Genomic DNA, 16856 nt, shown 5'->3' with positions numbered 1-16856 from the left:
AACAAATCCAAACGTTTCACATTTTTAGCGATTTAAGCCAAACGTTTACAAAAACATATCTGTCACTACATACACCGAGTTATTAGTGACAAAAAATTATGAAGTGAAAAAAATATTTATCACAAGTAATGTATCATAGCGTGGCGAAATTAATTGTCATAATAATCAATCAGCTGTGATAAATTTAATTTATCATAAGAAGTAATTTAACATAACATGACGAAATTAATTGTCATTATAATTAGTTAGTTGTAATAAATTTAATTTATCTCAACAAGTAATTTATCATAACGTGACGAAATTAATTGTCATTATAATTAGTTAGTTTTAATAAATTTAATTTATCCCAACAAGTAATTTATCATAACGTGACGAAATTAATTGTCATTATAATTAATTAGGTGTGATAAATTTAATTTATCCCAACAAGTAATTTATCATAACGTGACGAAATTAATTGTCATTATAATTAATTAGGTGTGATAAATTTAATTTATCACAAAAAATACTATAATTTTAGTGAGAAAACTAATTTGTCACTTTTTTATAGATTTCAATTTTTTGTAATAAATGTTTTTTGTCATAATAATTTTAATTTAATTAAAAATATTTTATGATACACTACAAAATTAGAGAGCTAAGAGGACGGATAATTCGGACAACTAAAAAATAATAGTCCCCTAAACCTTTCACTTAAATTACTTAGGGACGAATAATTTTATTTTCCCCAATTCTTGTGAAATTCAATAATAGGGGGATGGTTTTTTTCTATCCAAGAGATATCTTTTATTTTGTACACTTTCCGGGGTTTCCAGCTTTTGCATTGGTCCATAATAGCCCCTAAAACTCAAAAAAGAAAACCTATCTTTTAGTCCCTTCTGAAAAATGAGAGGAGAGGTTGCAATACAAATTTCTAAGGTTTTTGATTAATTGATTGATCTTTTCAAACGAGATGCAAAAGTTGGAATTTCGAGTTTGAATTCCTTGATTAGTTCAAATCGCTATTTGGATCCATCTCTGAATCGATGAAGAGCATTCCCTTAAATGGATATTTAAAGCTCACGGTTGGTTTTCATTTACGATTTGGAGGTACTTAATTTGATTTTTTAGAAAATTTTAAATAATTTTGGTGATTTGTGTTTTTGTTATTTGCAGAGAAATTTATCGAGAATGCCACTTTTGGCTTTGGTTTTTATTTTTTCCTCTTGCAATTGGTATTTATTACTATGATCCTGACTATTTCAATCATCATTGTGAACGAATTCAGCTCCTTCAAAGTGTAAGTTTTATTTTGCTTCATTTTGGGTATTTTTTTTAATTTGATTAATTTGGGTTTATTTATATTCACTTAATTAGGGGAAAAACATATTCAAGTTTTTCTAATTTGGTCATTTTTCTGATTTCTATTACCTCCGGCTCCCACTAGGCAAATTTCTTAATGAGAATTTTTTTCATGCATGAAAATTTCATTCCTTAATCTTCTTACTTGTTGAATGGACTTTGGAATAGCATTAAAATGAAACAATATTAGCTTTGAGATTTAGGTTTCACCACATTCATTGGTTAATATATGTTGCTCAGCTCTAAAATTATTTATAAATTTCATTTTGTTTCAACCTTCACTGTTGCCATTAGTGATATAACAATTAAGTACAAGAAAATTTGATTAACATGTAATGTATGTAAGCATATTTGAAGAGAAAAATGTGAAGAATTTTGCAGATTTCTGATCGAGTAGTTTATAACATTTAGAGGTATAACTTATAAATTAATTGTATTATTTTCATTTCCTGTCCTTGTACATATGAAGGACATAACACCCACGTATCTTTTGAAGGATCTTAATAGAGATGGACAGTTAAAAGCTAAAACAAGAATAGTCTCTTCACTTAATCATGTTGAATTACCATTTGAAGTTGCCAACCCGGCTAGTTTTACTGCCATGACTCAATTAATACCTCAGGTTTGTGTTAATCAAGTCTTGTGTTATTTTTTCAGGTATGTCTTGTCAAACATGTTCTTGTAGCTTAATCAGTTGGCCGAGTAGTATACTACTCTTGTTCATCTTCTTGGTGGGACGTTAGCAGAGGATGAAAAACTAGTAATAAATATGTTTCGTTAGCTTCCTCCTTCTTAAGGGCTATCCCTAGCTCCTCCGTCTCAGCCGACTTTCTCTATCAGTTAGTTCAGTTGCTTCCTTGCCTTATTTTTCTGCTCTTATAAAAAAATTGGAGTTTGACAGTTACCAACTTGTCAATTCTTGTATGCTTTTGCAGCTTCTTAGTGTACTACCGAACAAAGGCGCCCTTCTTATCATCAACCTGAAGCTCAATTGCTAAGTTGAAACTATTAATGCAGGTATGTTTTATTTTTTAGCAAGTTAATTTATCTGCAATTCTATGAATTTTACTCATTCGTATATTGCTGAGTGGTTTCTCTTATAATAGGTATAGCTGTTAGAGATTGTTAGTAGCATTGTTCAGCATAATGTCTCTATAGAAAACCCAGGCGACAAAAGAATTTGTTTCAAGGGATATGAATCGCATCTTAGTCTCTATATGAATCACATCTTAGACATAGCAATTCCTGTTACCAGTCATATGTATGTCATGTTTGTGTAGTTCATATTTGTGGTAAAAAAATGTTAGTTCCTATGAAAATTAACTTATTTTCGTTATGATTTGGAACTATGAATTCATTTTCAGGGAACTATTTATGTGTACAGTACTTTTTTCTCTAGTCTTTGATGAGAAACATGAGACTAAAAGCTTGTTGGAACTACGAGTCAAGGGTGGGAATATGACTTTTGTTTATTGGATGAAGCTTACAAATTATGGACCTAGTCTTTTGAAGTATTGCAGTATGCTACTTCTCAATCAGCATTATGGCTTCCTTAAGCAGAGTATACAAGCGGTGGTCGAAACAGTTTTTCATTATATAAAATTTCTTACTCATGTTATGTTTTTTATTCTATTTTCTTGTCGACTTTATGTCTCTGTGTACTCTTTTACTTAATGTAAATATATTAAGTTCATTAATGTTTTTATTCTTGTTTCTGGTTTTACTTTATACAGTTATTATCTTTTTTAGTTAAAGTGGTAAATTTAATTTTTCTAATTCACTTATAATTGTATTAATTCTAATAGAATAATAAGCATAAGATTCTATTAGAATTAATAAAATTATAACTGAATTAGAAAAATAAAATTTTACCCTTTTTTTATTTATTTTTTGTAATTATTTGGGGACGACTATTGTCCTCTTTTTTATTGTATTAAGGACCATATTCATCCCTATTTCATTTTTATTTGGGGACAAATGTCGTCCCCTATTAAATGAGGAATAATTAGTTCTTATTAATTGAGGACTATATTGATCCCCATATAAGGGGATGATTATCATCCCTAAAGTTAGGGACAATAATCGTCCCCATATAAGAGGATGATTGTCGTTCCTAAAGTTAGGGACAATAATCGTCTCCAAAATGGAGACAATTTTATTTTTTGGTCCTCTAAAGAATAGGGGACGGAGGCAATAGGGACGAAATATGGGGACCAACTTAGTTGTCCTTAAAAGAATAGAGGACCATTTTTTTAAAGAATAGGGGACTATTTTATTGGTCTTCTTATGTGTCATTTTTTGTAGTGATAATTTACATGGTGATAAAATTCATCGATAAATTTCATCACAAAAATTATTATTATATTTTATTATTTTTATTTGTATCTATATTAAAATAATTGAATACTATAAATTATTGCTAAAATCAATGAATAAAAAAATAAATCAAATCAAAAGTTACATAAAATTATAAATGAATAAGTGTTCAATATACTAAAATAACAGATTGTATACAAATATGTAAAATATTTGCTAAAAAGAAAATAAACTGAATTAAGCCTATTTTTGGATAGACGTCCATCTTCTTTTATTCCAATAATTCCATTTTAAAAAAAAGGTAATCAAATAATGTACATATTTAATTTCAAAATGACATATATAGATGAATAATTTGAAATTATAAAAATTAAATAAAAGTGTAACGAATAAAAGATATATTTAAATAAGCCGTCACATAGAATGACCAAATCTCCCGTTCTTCTAAAATTAAATATTATTTACCAGCATATTTGACAACCATGACACATTTATGAAACTCATTAGTAATTTTTAAGTGCTTTAAATATTGAAAAGTTCTTACAAAACACCATCTAGATATAAACTCATACGAGGAAATTAACCATTGGATAAAAGGAAATTTTGCATTAAATCATAGATCAATTGATAATCAATAAAACTTATATCACTACAAATCAGTACAATCACCCTCTAATTTCATGTTTAAAAATAGCATTTCACTTTAAATCAAGAAGAACATGTGCTTCACCAACAAAAACTGTAGTCGCAAAACAACTAAAATAACAAAGATACAAAATGGAAGCATACATCAGTAATAAAATAAATTTTCATCAAATTGATCATTCTCCGTCAAATCGAACTTAGATTGTAGATTAAATTTTAAGTTAAGAACTTGTAATTTCAAATCTCAAAAGTAATTTGATTAGCGGATACGCACCTGAATTAGAAAATCACCAAAAAATGATGGCACAAAGGACGGGAACAAGAGGAATTAAATGGATAGTATTCTCTGCAAATCTCAAACGTGGCTTTTATTTCTTTGCAACTTCTATAATATCCATTATGTGTCTCTTCCATTTCTGCGAATTCAAATCAAAAAATCTAGCCATTCTGGCTATAGGGGAAATCGCAGCAAAAATCATCGTCTTGCATATTATTTTAACAAATTTGAATCATCGAACCGAATAACTAAAACCCTAACATTTTCATAAGACCAATTAATGAACAATGTTAAATAAATGAAACTTACATCAACAAAATGAATTTTAAGCAAACACCATTGCAGTACTGTGAACCGGAGCCTATTTTAAGTTCAAATATATGATCGTTTGCCTTCTCAACAGAACCAGCATGATTAACTTTCACCTAAAACAGAACAAAAATCTTAGAATAAAAAACTATCCATAAACAATCAATTTTCCCATTAGCATTCATTCCTTACTGCACTTACTTGCAGCGAACAAGTCAAGAAATGTCAAATATTTAATATAGTTTGCTAATAAGACATGTAAAAGCCTGCAACCTTTACATTAATCTAATGCATTCATCAAATGATAAATTTACTCAAGAAACATGTTATACAGATCATCTTACTCTCTTTTAGCTTCAAGATCAAGTTCGATAGTGCTTTCTAGAAGCCTCTCCAATTAAGTTCTAGAGTCCGGACAAATGGTTAGGGCCAATAAAAGCAGACCATCCAGGAGTGAATGTGTGCACCTAGAGTAGAGCAGCAACAAAAAGAAACCTGCATCATATGAAGACAAAATCAAATCAAGAACTTCATTAAATGAATAAGGGATTTAAAACTAATATATATAGTAATATAGCAGGTTTTTAAACATTCCTCAAGTCACTTACTTCTACGATGTTATTCCAAATCTTTTTTTTATAACTACTTAAAATCATTCTACTATTACAAATCATTCACATCGAATCTATCTTCAGCAATCCTTCCTACCTATTTCTGATACTGTAGGTGACTGCTAAACCCATACTCTACAATTTAAACAACCAAATCACAAAAATATCACATCCATCAAATTTTAGATAATCAAGTTCAAATATCAAATTTATAGAAATATCATATACAAACCAAATTGGAAAAACCTATGTCAAATATACGGCAAAATAAATCACCTCTTATGTGCTTTTCTTTTCATAGAGAACAATAGTTCTAGGTTTTGCAATTAATAATAATAAAAAGTAATGTCACCAAATAATACTAATATTTCAGATTAATAGTTTCAACTTGCAATTAAAAAAATAAATAGGTTACAACAAACGTGCATATTACAATGGAGATTCTCTCATCAATATATCATAACCTTAGTAATTAAGCTTAAGAAAAATCCATTAACAAAATATTTCAGATTAAAATGAAATTCAAAGCCAGATGTTTCAAAACACCACAACCACAAGAAATTTCGACAAATTGTTTTCACCTTACCAGACGTCGATTCACTCGTCGGACCGGTCCGGAATGTCTGAGGCGAGATGAGAAGCAATCACTGAGTGGTACATTATATCGTGAAACGAACTACTCTCAACCGTCTTCTTTCTAAGATGTTTGACTTTCTCTTCCGTGAAGCAACCGACGGAGAACTTAGATTTAGGCTCCGGTATCTCAGATTTTGAATAGTCAGAATTGCTCACGGCGGTGTTAACATAGTCAGGATCAGAGAACCAGCCAAAACGAGGAGCTCACCAGGCGGAGTTGGAGGAGGAGGAAGAACCGGTATCCTTGAGATTGAGATCCGGTTTGTGTCCCATATCAAAATGCAAAATAAAAAGTTTAAAGTATTTGTGTCCCATATCAAAATGCAAAATAAAAAGTTTAAAGTTGACAAAAGGTTGATATTAAGGTGCTTTATGTTTACTTTAAATAATTAATGTGTAATTAAAAGTAAGAGTTGCCGCATTATTTGAATCGCCTTCACATTAATATTTTAAAATAATATTTTATTTAAAATTCTTTTTTGTTAATTTATGTTATGGTAAATAAATTGTAAATTTTATATATAAGAAGTTGTAAATTTTAAATTTTATATACAGTAAATTGTAAAAAAAGAATTAAGTATAAAGGAATTAATTTAACAATCTAATTATGATATTGTCATCCTGACCAATTGTTTGCTTTGTATTCTTTTTGATTTTGTTTATCTATTTGGTTTGTTTTGTTAGAGAAACTACATTTGAAGCAAATAAGAAATTTTACCATTTTCATTCATTCTTATAGTTTTTTGAATATTTTTAATTAGTACGATTTGAAATTTTGTAATATTTAAATTTATTCAATTGAATTTGATTTTATTCGCATAATCATTATTAAAATTGTAATTTTTTTATTACTATTGATAAAAATAATTATTTCTTTATTATGTGCATTTTCTATTAATTTTCTAGCTGAAATGATACTTGTTTCAAAAAAATAAAAAAATAAAATGTCTCGAACAACTTTTAGAAAAAACGTTAATATATGTGAGCGGAGCGAGGTAGGGGGCTTGCTTGCTCAGACTTATGGCATACCTCTATTTGGAAAGGTTTGAAATATGCGGAGTCGCCACCTAACTTAGTTAGGAATGCCATTTATATCGACTGGATAACCTTGCTCGTCTCCGGTAAGATTATCGTCTGCCCGACAAAAAGACTGGTTTTGTGGATATTTTACCGAAACACTTGTACTTGGCTAACATGACCCAATTCTGATCTCAAACGGCTAACTAACTAATTTAAACACATATGAAAGCAGTTAGGATCCAATGATAATTTTCAGAGATTAGAATACGTTACTTGAGCATCGATGAGATATTGAGGCGTCTAATGATTATTTTCAGAGAAATTCGTCTGGTGACGAGCTATCAATTCGCTTGTGTGAATTCAAGCAGGCGGGATCAATGCGACTAATAACCTAAACGACTTAGGGAAAACACGAAAATGTAATTAGATGGCGTATAGGCTTTCAGCTTTAATAAAATCAGTTAAACTTATACATTCAGTTTAGGCTCTATGCATGTAAAATATCCAGACCAGCCCACATCTGCGTACTTGTTAGAAACCGACAGGTTTAGATGAATGTGTAGGGGTAATTGCTACTTGCCTCACATGCTAGTCCATATCGAATCATATACGTGTCAGACGTGTCTACCGCTTTCTTACCTGTTTACATTTACATCATTATATCAAATGGATTCCTATTTTATGTCGAGATGGGATAAAAGATACATCGAGTAGATAAAAACGACGTCTAATAAGCAAGTACATGAGTCTCGGTATATTTCAACTAACCTAGTCTTTGCTGTAGCGTACGATAATCTTAGTCTAGGTGTCAATTAGGATATATCTGGTAAATAATAAAAGAGGCGTTCAATAAAAGTACACGTGACTCGGAATGTGTTCACGAACTCGGTCTTTAGCTCGGCATACGGTAGTCTCACTGGAGGTGAGTGATATTAATTAGTCGATATAAAAGGAAATCTTAACACGGCCAGGTGGCGACTCCACATAAATCAAACCCTGTATAGAATACAAATCGAACATAAGTCTGGACGAGCGAGCAACCCCTCCGAAACCCGCTCCGCTCACAACTACAAAAAAAGTCACTTTTAATGACAAAAATTTAATGATGGTATTAAAAAGCCGTCATTAAAAGGGTAAATTATGTAGTATTAATGAGAGTAAATAAAATTCATCATTAATATTAATATCAATAATGATGGACATTTAAAATGGTCATAAAAAATAGAGATTCACTCATTATTTTTAATCTCTATCAAAACTTTTGGCTCTTAATCATCAATTTTTCCCACCTTGTATTTATTTTCCTAAATAATTAATTAAATATCACATAATCATTTAAACCTAATTAGTAAAAAATTAGAATCTTCTTCTGCTCTTCTCTGCTAAAAAATCTAATCTCAAAAATTAGAACCACGCAATTCAATCTGAAACCTAAAAATGGATCCAGCAAATTCACCTCAATAATGGGTACTACTATCATCATCACCTACAACGGCGGCGGCGTCCTTATCGCCGGCTCTCGCACAAGCACCGGTACTTTCCATTACTGTTTCGCTTTTTCTTTCTTCTTTTAGGTTTAATCCGACTAACAAACAGCCGATAAGAGAAATTATATTTTTTTCTGATATATTCCTGTAAGTTTTGTAGGGATGTACGTCGCAAATAGGGCATCAGACACAATTACTCTGCTCACTGACAAAGTCTACGTTTGTCGTTCTGGATCGGTATTATTTCAATTCGTCTCTCTTTTAATTTCTTTCTGTTCTTATTTATTGTAGTCGACTGAAGATTATTATTTTCTTTGCAGGCTGCAGATTCTCATATTGTATCAGATTATGTGCCTTACTTCCTTCACCAGCACACGTGAGTTTCTTACTCTTTTTTTGATTGGTTATAATTTCCAACTACATTACAATACCTAATTAGTTTCTCACTGCTTCAAATATTGTTGTTCTTTTCCTCTACATTTTGTTCACGAGTCACGGATCTTGTTGCAGAGATGAATGGATTAGTGTTTCATGTACATTGTAGTGTGAAATTTTTTTTGTTTCTAAATTTGTCGCCATATTGATTAGAATTTTATTCAATTTGTAGTTCTTTATGGAAATATTTCAAGTATTTGGTGCATCTTCTAAAAATATATTTCTACACGGCTTGAGGAACTGATAGTGTTGATTCGAATGGTATGCTTCATGGAAGAAAGATAATGACTCTTGTTGATTATTTGACTTGTTTGTGTTTGTTTATGTATATGTTTCTAAAAGAGCTGGAATTCCTACTTTTTGTTGGCACTCAAGCAGTGCCCAAAGTCTCATTTGATGTCAAAGTTTGCATTTTTGACTACTTTTATGTGTTCTCATCGTTTGACTATCAATTTTATGTGCAGAATACAGCTAGTGCAACAAGCTATGATCAAAGTTGCTGCAAATCTAATTAGGTTGATTTCTTATAACAATAAGGTTAGTGCTTGGTTACAAATAGATATGACAGCAAAAGTGGGTATACATTTTCCATTTAAAATTCTGTTTTATATTCTGCCATTCATGAGGTTTGCGAATCAAAGTTGGAGGTAAAAATATAACTTCTTCGAGCTAACACTTCTATTCATTCAAAGATAACTTCTTTTGTTCATAAAATAACTTTCTTTTACGCATTTAATCTGTCCATTGTCCAATTTATGTATGCATGTTAGCATGTAATTGTACCTCATGGCATTCGTTGTTCATGTGACTTAGTCTTTCTGCTTTCCTTCTTTTATCATTCAAGAGAAAAGCAATCTAAATATAGGACTAAAATTTAAAAACACTTCTCTCCCCCTCTTTGCCAATGTTTGCTAAGGCGTGTTGCATGTATAATGTCTTTGCCTAATTTCAGCTGTCACTCTATATCTGTAACCTTTTCTTTTGGTTAACTATTAGGCCATAGTTGTAATAAATTTCTCTTATGGATTTGTTTCTTTAGGTTTCCTTTTAACTTGTCTTCTTATCTCTGTTGCATTGTATTTTGGAAAGCAGTAGGCTGCTAAATCTTTTGAAATTTCCTTTCCACGTATGAGAGTATCACTCTAATTTAAAGTTTTTTTACAGGTAGTTGTGCCTTGAATTCCACAGCTAGCCAAAGGATTGCTATTATCATGTATACATGATCCAAGTCCTGTTGTATTTTTTGAACCAAAAGTATGTTTTTCCTTTGGTTGTAAATCAACTAGTTTCGAGTGTCGATATCAAAGTAATGTGGATTTTCAATGGCTTTGTCGCTTATCAATAGAAGGATTGTGCTGCTTGTGCTTTTCAAGTTACATGTTACAATAGTTAGAGGCAGAGGTATGCTACTTATGCCTTTTAAGATATGAATTTTGTATAGTTGTTCTAAAGACATTTGCAAACCAAATATGAGGTGATCCGAGAAGGCAACTACATAGCTCTTGTTGGTTGGGGAGCACAACTGTTTGTCGTGAAGTAGGCTTGTATTGATGCAGAGAAGGTAGTTTTTTTAAGAATCCTTTCATGATGTTTTTAGCTATAACTTACAGAAACACAATGATTAATGATGTCTTCTTATGGTCAACTAACCCAAAATTTAAATTAGAGCTTACCCAGTTGGTTTATGGACCCTTAATGTTATAATTTGCTTACATTAGTGTGTGGTTATTCTGTCCCAATCCCCTGAGCTAATATCATTGCATTCACTTTTATTGGCACTGCCAATCTAGAAAACTTATAATGGTTTTACACTTAAAAAAATTGTAGTTATTTGTTGGCATTGTGACCGAAAATCAATTTGAACTTATCAACATTAACGAAAAACAATTAATTTTTTTTATAAAAATATATATAAATACAAGGTCTTGGTGTTTCACAAGCATTTTTAAAAATGAATTTTAAGCCATTATAACAGTTTATTGTTATTATTAATTTAGAATTTTAAAGGCAATTCCAAATGCCGCTAAAAATATTTTTAGTAATTCAGCATGTAACAAAAACATATTTATTTATTTTTTAGTGACAATACAATAATAATTTATTATAATATCATTTAATTTTACTTAATTGCTACAAAAGAAAATTTGGTACAACTTTTTTAAATATTAGGATAAAATTTTACTGCAAGTCATATTATAGAATTTAGGCCAAATATGTTTCAAGATCCTTATACTTTTTGATTTTTATTCAACGGATTTGGTTCTTATTCTGTCACCATAATATTTCAAAAAACTTCATTTAAATAAAATTTTAAAAAAGTATAAGACTTACATATCAATTTGAATAGAGAAGCAACTAACATGAGGGTAATTGTTGTATTTCTTACGCCTTCGTATTAAAAAGAAGGCTTAATTGCACCAAAAATCACCAACTTTCGCGTGTTTTTGGTATTTAACATAATCTTTTTTTCTTGGCATAAAAAATCATCAACTTTCATTTTTTGGCATATTTGTCCACATAACCGTTTTCTTTGAAAAATTAAGTGCAAAACGACGCCGTTTTAGCGCAAAACAGCGCCGTTTTACATTCAAAACGGCGCCGTTTCACATCCCGTGGACAAATATGCTAAAAAATAAAAGTTGGTGATTTTTTATGCCAAAAAAAAAGATTATGTAAATACCAAAAACACGCGAAAGTTGATAATTTTTTATGCAATTAAGCCTAAAAAGAATTGTATTTTAATGCTTTTGCTGGAATGAAAAGATTGTTTTCGAGTTATTTTTTACCATATATTTTCCGCAATTCATTTTTTTTCTCTATTTTGGGTTTATTTTGTGTTCATAAGGTTGACATAAGGTTCATATTCTGTCATTATAACTGTATTTTTAAAATACGGGTACAAACATTTGTTTTGGCAAAATATTTTGTCACAAAAACATATTTACTTTTTTTGTAGTGATAAATAAATTTGACATAATAAACTGTAGTGGAAAGATTGTTTTTTTGAGTTATTCTTTACCATATATTTTCTGCAATTCGTTTTTCTCTCTATTTTATGTTTATTTTGTGTTACTTAAGGTTGACATAAGGTTGATATTTTGTCATTATAACTGTAGTTTTAAAATATGGGCACAAAATATTTGTTTTGGCAAAATACTTTGTCACAAAAACATATTTACTTTTTCTGTAGTGACAAATAAATTTGACACAATAAACTATAGTGGAAAAATTGTTTTTCGAGTTATTATTTGCCATATATTTGCTGCAATTCGTTTTTCTTTATCTATTTTGTTTTTATTTTGTGTTCCATAAGTTGACATAAGGTTCATATTCTCCCATTGTAACTATATTTTTAAAATACGAGCACAAAACATTTGTTTTGAAAAAAATACTTTGTTATAAAAACATATTTATTTTTTTGTAGTGACAAATAAATTTGACAATATAAACAGTAGTTGAGAGATTATTTTTCGAGTTATTTTTTACTATATATTTTATGCAGTTCATTTTTCTTTCTCTATTTTGTGTTTCATAAGGTTGACATAAGGTTTATATTCTGTTATTATAACTATATTATTAAAATACAGGCACAAAATATTTATTTTGGCAAAATACTTTGTCATAAAAACATATTTACTTTTTTTTTAGTGACAAATAAATTTGACACAATAAACAGTAGTGGAAAGAGTGTTTTTAGAGTTATTCTTTAATATATATTTTCTGCAATTCCTTTTTCATTCTCTATTTTGTGTTTATTTTGTGTTTCAAAAGGTTGACATAAGGTTCGTATTCTGTCATTATAACTGTATTTTTAAAATACGGGAACAAAATATTTATTTTGGAAAAATACTTTGTCATAAAATCATATCTACTTTTTTTAGTGACAAATAAATTTGACACAGTAAACACTAGTGGAAAGAGTGTTTTTTGATTTATTCTTTAATATATATTTTCTGCAATTCCTTTTTCATTCTCTATTTGTGTTTATTTTGTGTTTCATATGGTTGACATAAGGTTGACATAAGATTCATATTCTTTCATTTTAACTGTATTTTTAAAATACAGGAACAAAATATTTGTTTTGGAAAATACTTTGTCATAAAAACATATTTACTTTTTTGCAGTGACAAATAAATTTGACACAATATTAATTTATTACAATATCATTTAATTTCACTTAATTGCTGCAAAAATAAATTTGTCACAATATTTTTACAAATTATGATAAAATTCATATTATCATCATAACTTTATTTTTAATATACAATAACAAAATGTGTTTTTTTGGCAAAATACTTTGTCATAATAAACATAATTAATTTTTATAGTGACAAAATATATCTAATTGCTACAAAATAAAATTTGTCGCCACTTTTTAAAACAATTATGATAAAATTTATTTTGTCATAATAAAAATATTTAAAATTACGGCGACAAAACATTTTTTTGTCAAAATAGTTAGTCACAGCAAACATAATTAATTTTTATAGTGACAAAAATGGTTGACACAATATGTATTTGTCACAATATTATTTAATTGAACTCTCATTGTGACAAAATATTTTTTTTTTTCACAATTAACCTATTTATTATGACAAAATATAGTTTGTCACATATTTGTTTGTCACAGCAAGCCAAATTTTTTTTAGTTATCGTAGATGTACTTATTTGTAATTTTTCTTTGACTACTTGTCCTTGGTCAACCAATAGGATTAATAGTCTAAATGCTATGATCCTATGGTATTCTTCATGCGTTTCTTATTCACGCTCTTATCGTGTTTCTTGATTATTTTATATTGCATTCTTTGCTTTCTTCCTCAGCGCATCTTGTCCATCGTGTACTACTTGCTTTTAATATCCACAACATCGATCATTAATAGAGAGTTGTGGCCTTTTTCGTCTGAATTTTCCGATATAGTGCGTGCTCAATCGTAAATGTATTGTCTTACCTTATTTATACTGTCATCATGACCGTTTGTAAAGCTGATCATATACTTGTATCATCTCCATCGTATCTCACATTTCTAATATTTCTTGTTTCAACACTCTGTACGTTGATCACCGATTAAATAATGGGTCACAGTCTAATTCACCTGTATTTTCGACGTAGTGTGCTCTCGATTATTTACATATTATCCTATTGTACCCTTACTAACATCTTAACTATCAGTGGATCCAATCCTATGTCTCTGTCATCTTTGTTCCTTTTTGTTTCTCAGTCACTCTTATCAAGTCTCTTGCGATATACGCAAGTTGTTCGTACTTTCTCAACTCTTATTATCTTAACGGATTTCTTAGTGTCCTTAATCAATCTTTGAATTCTTGTACCTTATCACACATGTCATATACCTTTGGCATAGCTTACTTTCATCTCCTATCCTCTGTCTCGATCTATCTGATATCACTTTCTTTAGTATGGTTCAGTTCTGATATTGAATCTCTTCTTCACATCCTTTCATGTAACCCCCTTCTCGAAAGATATATATAAAAAATTAATAATATCATAATTCAAAATAAAATCTCAAAACTCTCTTTGTTCGGTCATTTATTAACAACCTCGAAATTATACAGTTTCATTAAATTTATAAATATCGATTTTAAAATAGAAAGCTAAAAGCAAATTTTGAAAAATAATAAGTAATTGTTCGAAAACAAATTGGAATTTATACTTAAATAAAATCTATATTTAAATGACATTGTTGCCCCACCTAACGAGACCAATCGACTGACTGCACGAATTTAAATGGATGAGTCACCGCGGTCTAACTCCTGAAACTAGGTGGTAAGGGGCGAGCTGCCTACTCAATAAAATATAGCTAATTATAATCATATATATAACAACAACAAGTAAAACAAATAATAGAACGTCATTAAATCATTAACTCTCATATTCAGACCCACAAATAAAATCAAACAAATTAAATCATAATATATTATATTTATCTAATTAGGCCCCTACTTAACATAGCTGAATCATATCCAATGGTTTGTCGGCCATCACAATCACATTAATAATATACATCGCACAAGATACAAAACACATTAGTATCCCGACACCACCCCAGTGTCTAGCAAAACGCACATGATATTATATGCTTCCGAGAATATCCCGGCACCGAAGTGCCTAGCAAATCTTTGATCACATCCTTTATCTCATCATTTCACAATTTAATCGTCGCATCTCTAAAGAATTGGATATAATCAGTCCTAGGTATGCAACTGTCAACTTCTTTAATTAATATCAAAATTTAATTCTCTAACTGCCTCATCGAACATAACCAAATACTGACAACCATGTATCCAGAATATCCATCAATTTCACCATTACATAATCCAATTATATTACAGTCAAAATAAATACCGCAAAAATATAATCAACGCATCAACTAACATATAATTTATCATATATCAAGACACCAATACCAATGCCAACTACATAAAAATCCACATTTAGCGATAAATAAATATACATAAATATAATTAACTATACTTTAATAACTGGGTAGTGCTATCCGACAATCTACTCTTATCCACGCCTCCTAGTTTTTTTATAATATACAATACCCGTTAACTTTATATCTTAAAATATTATAATAATAAAATAATTATGATTATTATTTGTAAGATCGCTTATTCAATTAATTTATTATATCAGAACTTTCAATCAAAATATCTAGCTAGTAATGTGACTATATAATTATTTATTTTCGGTACTAAAATGTCAATTATTTAACTTTAAAACCTAAACTATATATGCTGATTTCTATTAGTATTAAAAGATCAATATCCATTTATTCTCAATGTGCTGTATGCATATTAAATTGTAAGGAACAACAATAATCAACCCAGACCTTGAAAATCGTGATCAAAAGTTAATTGGTGTGTTAACTGTTTAAAATATATACAATCAAAATTTCTATTAGTTTATTGTCAAAATAAATTCTTATAACCAAATTGGTACGAAAACCGTTTCTTAGTTAAAATAAATTTCAATAATTTAATATTCAAAGTAATTAAATTAATAAAGATACAGATTTTGAAATCATACCTCATGTAAGTGAAAGGGATTTGATTGCATCCATAAGAATTCTAATCTTCGGTAGCGGCTATGTGTTTTTCTTTTTCTTGTTTGTTTATTATCTTTGTTTTTTTTTCTCATATAAAATAAATTAGTTTCATTTAACTACTTGAATTAGGTTTAGGGTTTAGTTAGTTTTGTAAATAGTAAATTTCCAATTCTATCCTTATAATTTTACCTATTATTATTATTATTATTATTATTAATACATTATTTATTTAATTTTTTTTCTAGACGTTACATTTCATGTATCTCGATGCATGAACTTTAATCACATATCAAGTACATTCGATACTATATAGCGCGTCTTAATCCTCCACGTACGTATCTATGTTTTTTTTTCTTTGAAGGTCATTACTAACCTTCTATAACGATCGCGTTACACTTTGACTCATTGTTAGTCAAATCTTTCGCGTTACACTTTGACTCTTTGTTAATAATCATTTACTACATGTATACCTTTCGCGTTTCACTTACTCCATTTCATAATTGAAATCTTGATGTGGTAGTTTCAACTCTTAATCCACTTAATGTAGTACTTGTCATCTATCTTTTAATCTTTCAATTATTTACTTTTCTGCAGGACTGACGTTAGCTATACTTAGTTGGCCAAGCTTTATACTTTAAACTCTTCAATTCCATAAGGAACTGGCATTAACTGTACTTGGTTAATCCAATTTCGTTCTCTGTATCTCATATTC

General features: G+C 29.4%; 1 protein-coding gene and 1 long non-coding RNA gene across 7 annotated transcripts; both read left to right on the top strand.

Annotated features, from left to right (window-relative positions):
* The first annotated feature begins 742 nt into the window (after positions 1–742).
* Positions 743–2996, top strand: LOC126670129 (uncharacterized). 5 transcript variants are annotated; one of them, XR_008790180.1, is made up of 5 exons: positions 743–1064; positions 1156–1279; positions 1811–1963; positions 2036–2358; positions 2706–2996. It is a non-coding gene; the product is annotated as an uncharacterized LOC126670129 (long non-coding RNA). The 5 variants fall into 5 exon arrangements; XR_008790179.1 differs by adding an exon at positions 2448–2602 and having other exon boundaries at positions 1811–2358; XR_007638661.2 differs by lacking the exon at positions 1811–1963 and having other exon boundaries at positions 1999–2358.
* A 5499-nt stretch (positions 2997–8495) lies between these two features.
* LOC126670576 (proteasome subunit beta type-6-like) lies at positions 8496–10758 on the top strand. Of its 2 annotated transcripts, XM_050364337.2 has the most exons (5): positions 8496–8688; positions 8803–8879; positions 8963–9018; positions 9542–9614; positions 10242–10758. In XM_050364337.2, exons 1-5 carry the CDS (start codon positions 8619–8621, stop codon positions 10254–10256), a joined length of 291 nt encoding a protein of 96 aa, XP_050220294.1. In that variant the 5' UTR covers positions 8496–8618; the 3' UTR covers positions 10257–10758. The 2 variants fall into 2 exon arrangements, with proteins under 2 accessions (XP_050220294.1, XP_050220295.1); XM_050364338.2 differs by lacking the exons at positions 9542–9614; positions 10242–10758 and adding an exon at positions 9250–9337.
* The last annotated feature ends 6098 nt before the right edge of the window (positions 10759–16856 follow it).

This window comes from Mercurialis annua, linkage group LG2 (genome assembly GCF_937616625.2).
Source record: "Mercurialis annua linkage group LG2, ddMerAnnu1.2, whole genome shotgun sequence".
Lineage (NCBI taxonomy): Eukaryota > Viridiplantae > Streptophyta > Magnoliopsida > Malpighiales > Euphorbiaceae > Mercurialis > Mercurialis annua.
The sequence above is the reverse complement of the archived record's forward strand: the minus strand, read 5'-3'. Positions and strand labels throughout refer to the sequence as shown.

Excerpts from the sequence above, each read along its gene's own strand:
- LOC126670576 (XM_050364337.2), top strand. The coding sequence starts at position 8,619 with ATGGGTACTACTATCATCATCACCTACAACGGCGGCGGCGTCCTTATC. Across the intron at positions 8,880-8,962 it reads ACGTTTGTCGTTCTGGATCG|GCTGCAGATTCTCATATTGT; the intron begins GTATTATTTCAA and ends TTTTCTTTGCAG. Across the intron at positions 9,019-9,541 it reads TACTTCCTTCACCAGCACAC|AATACAGCTAGTGCAACAAG; the intron begins GTGAGTTTCTTA and ends TTTTATGTGCAG.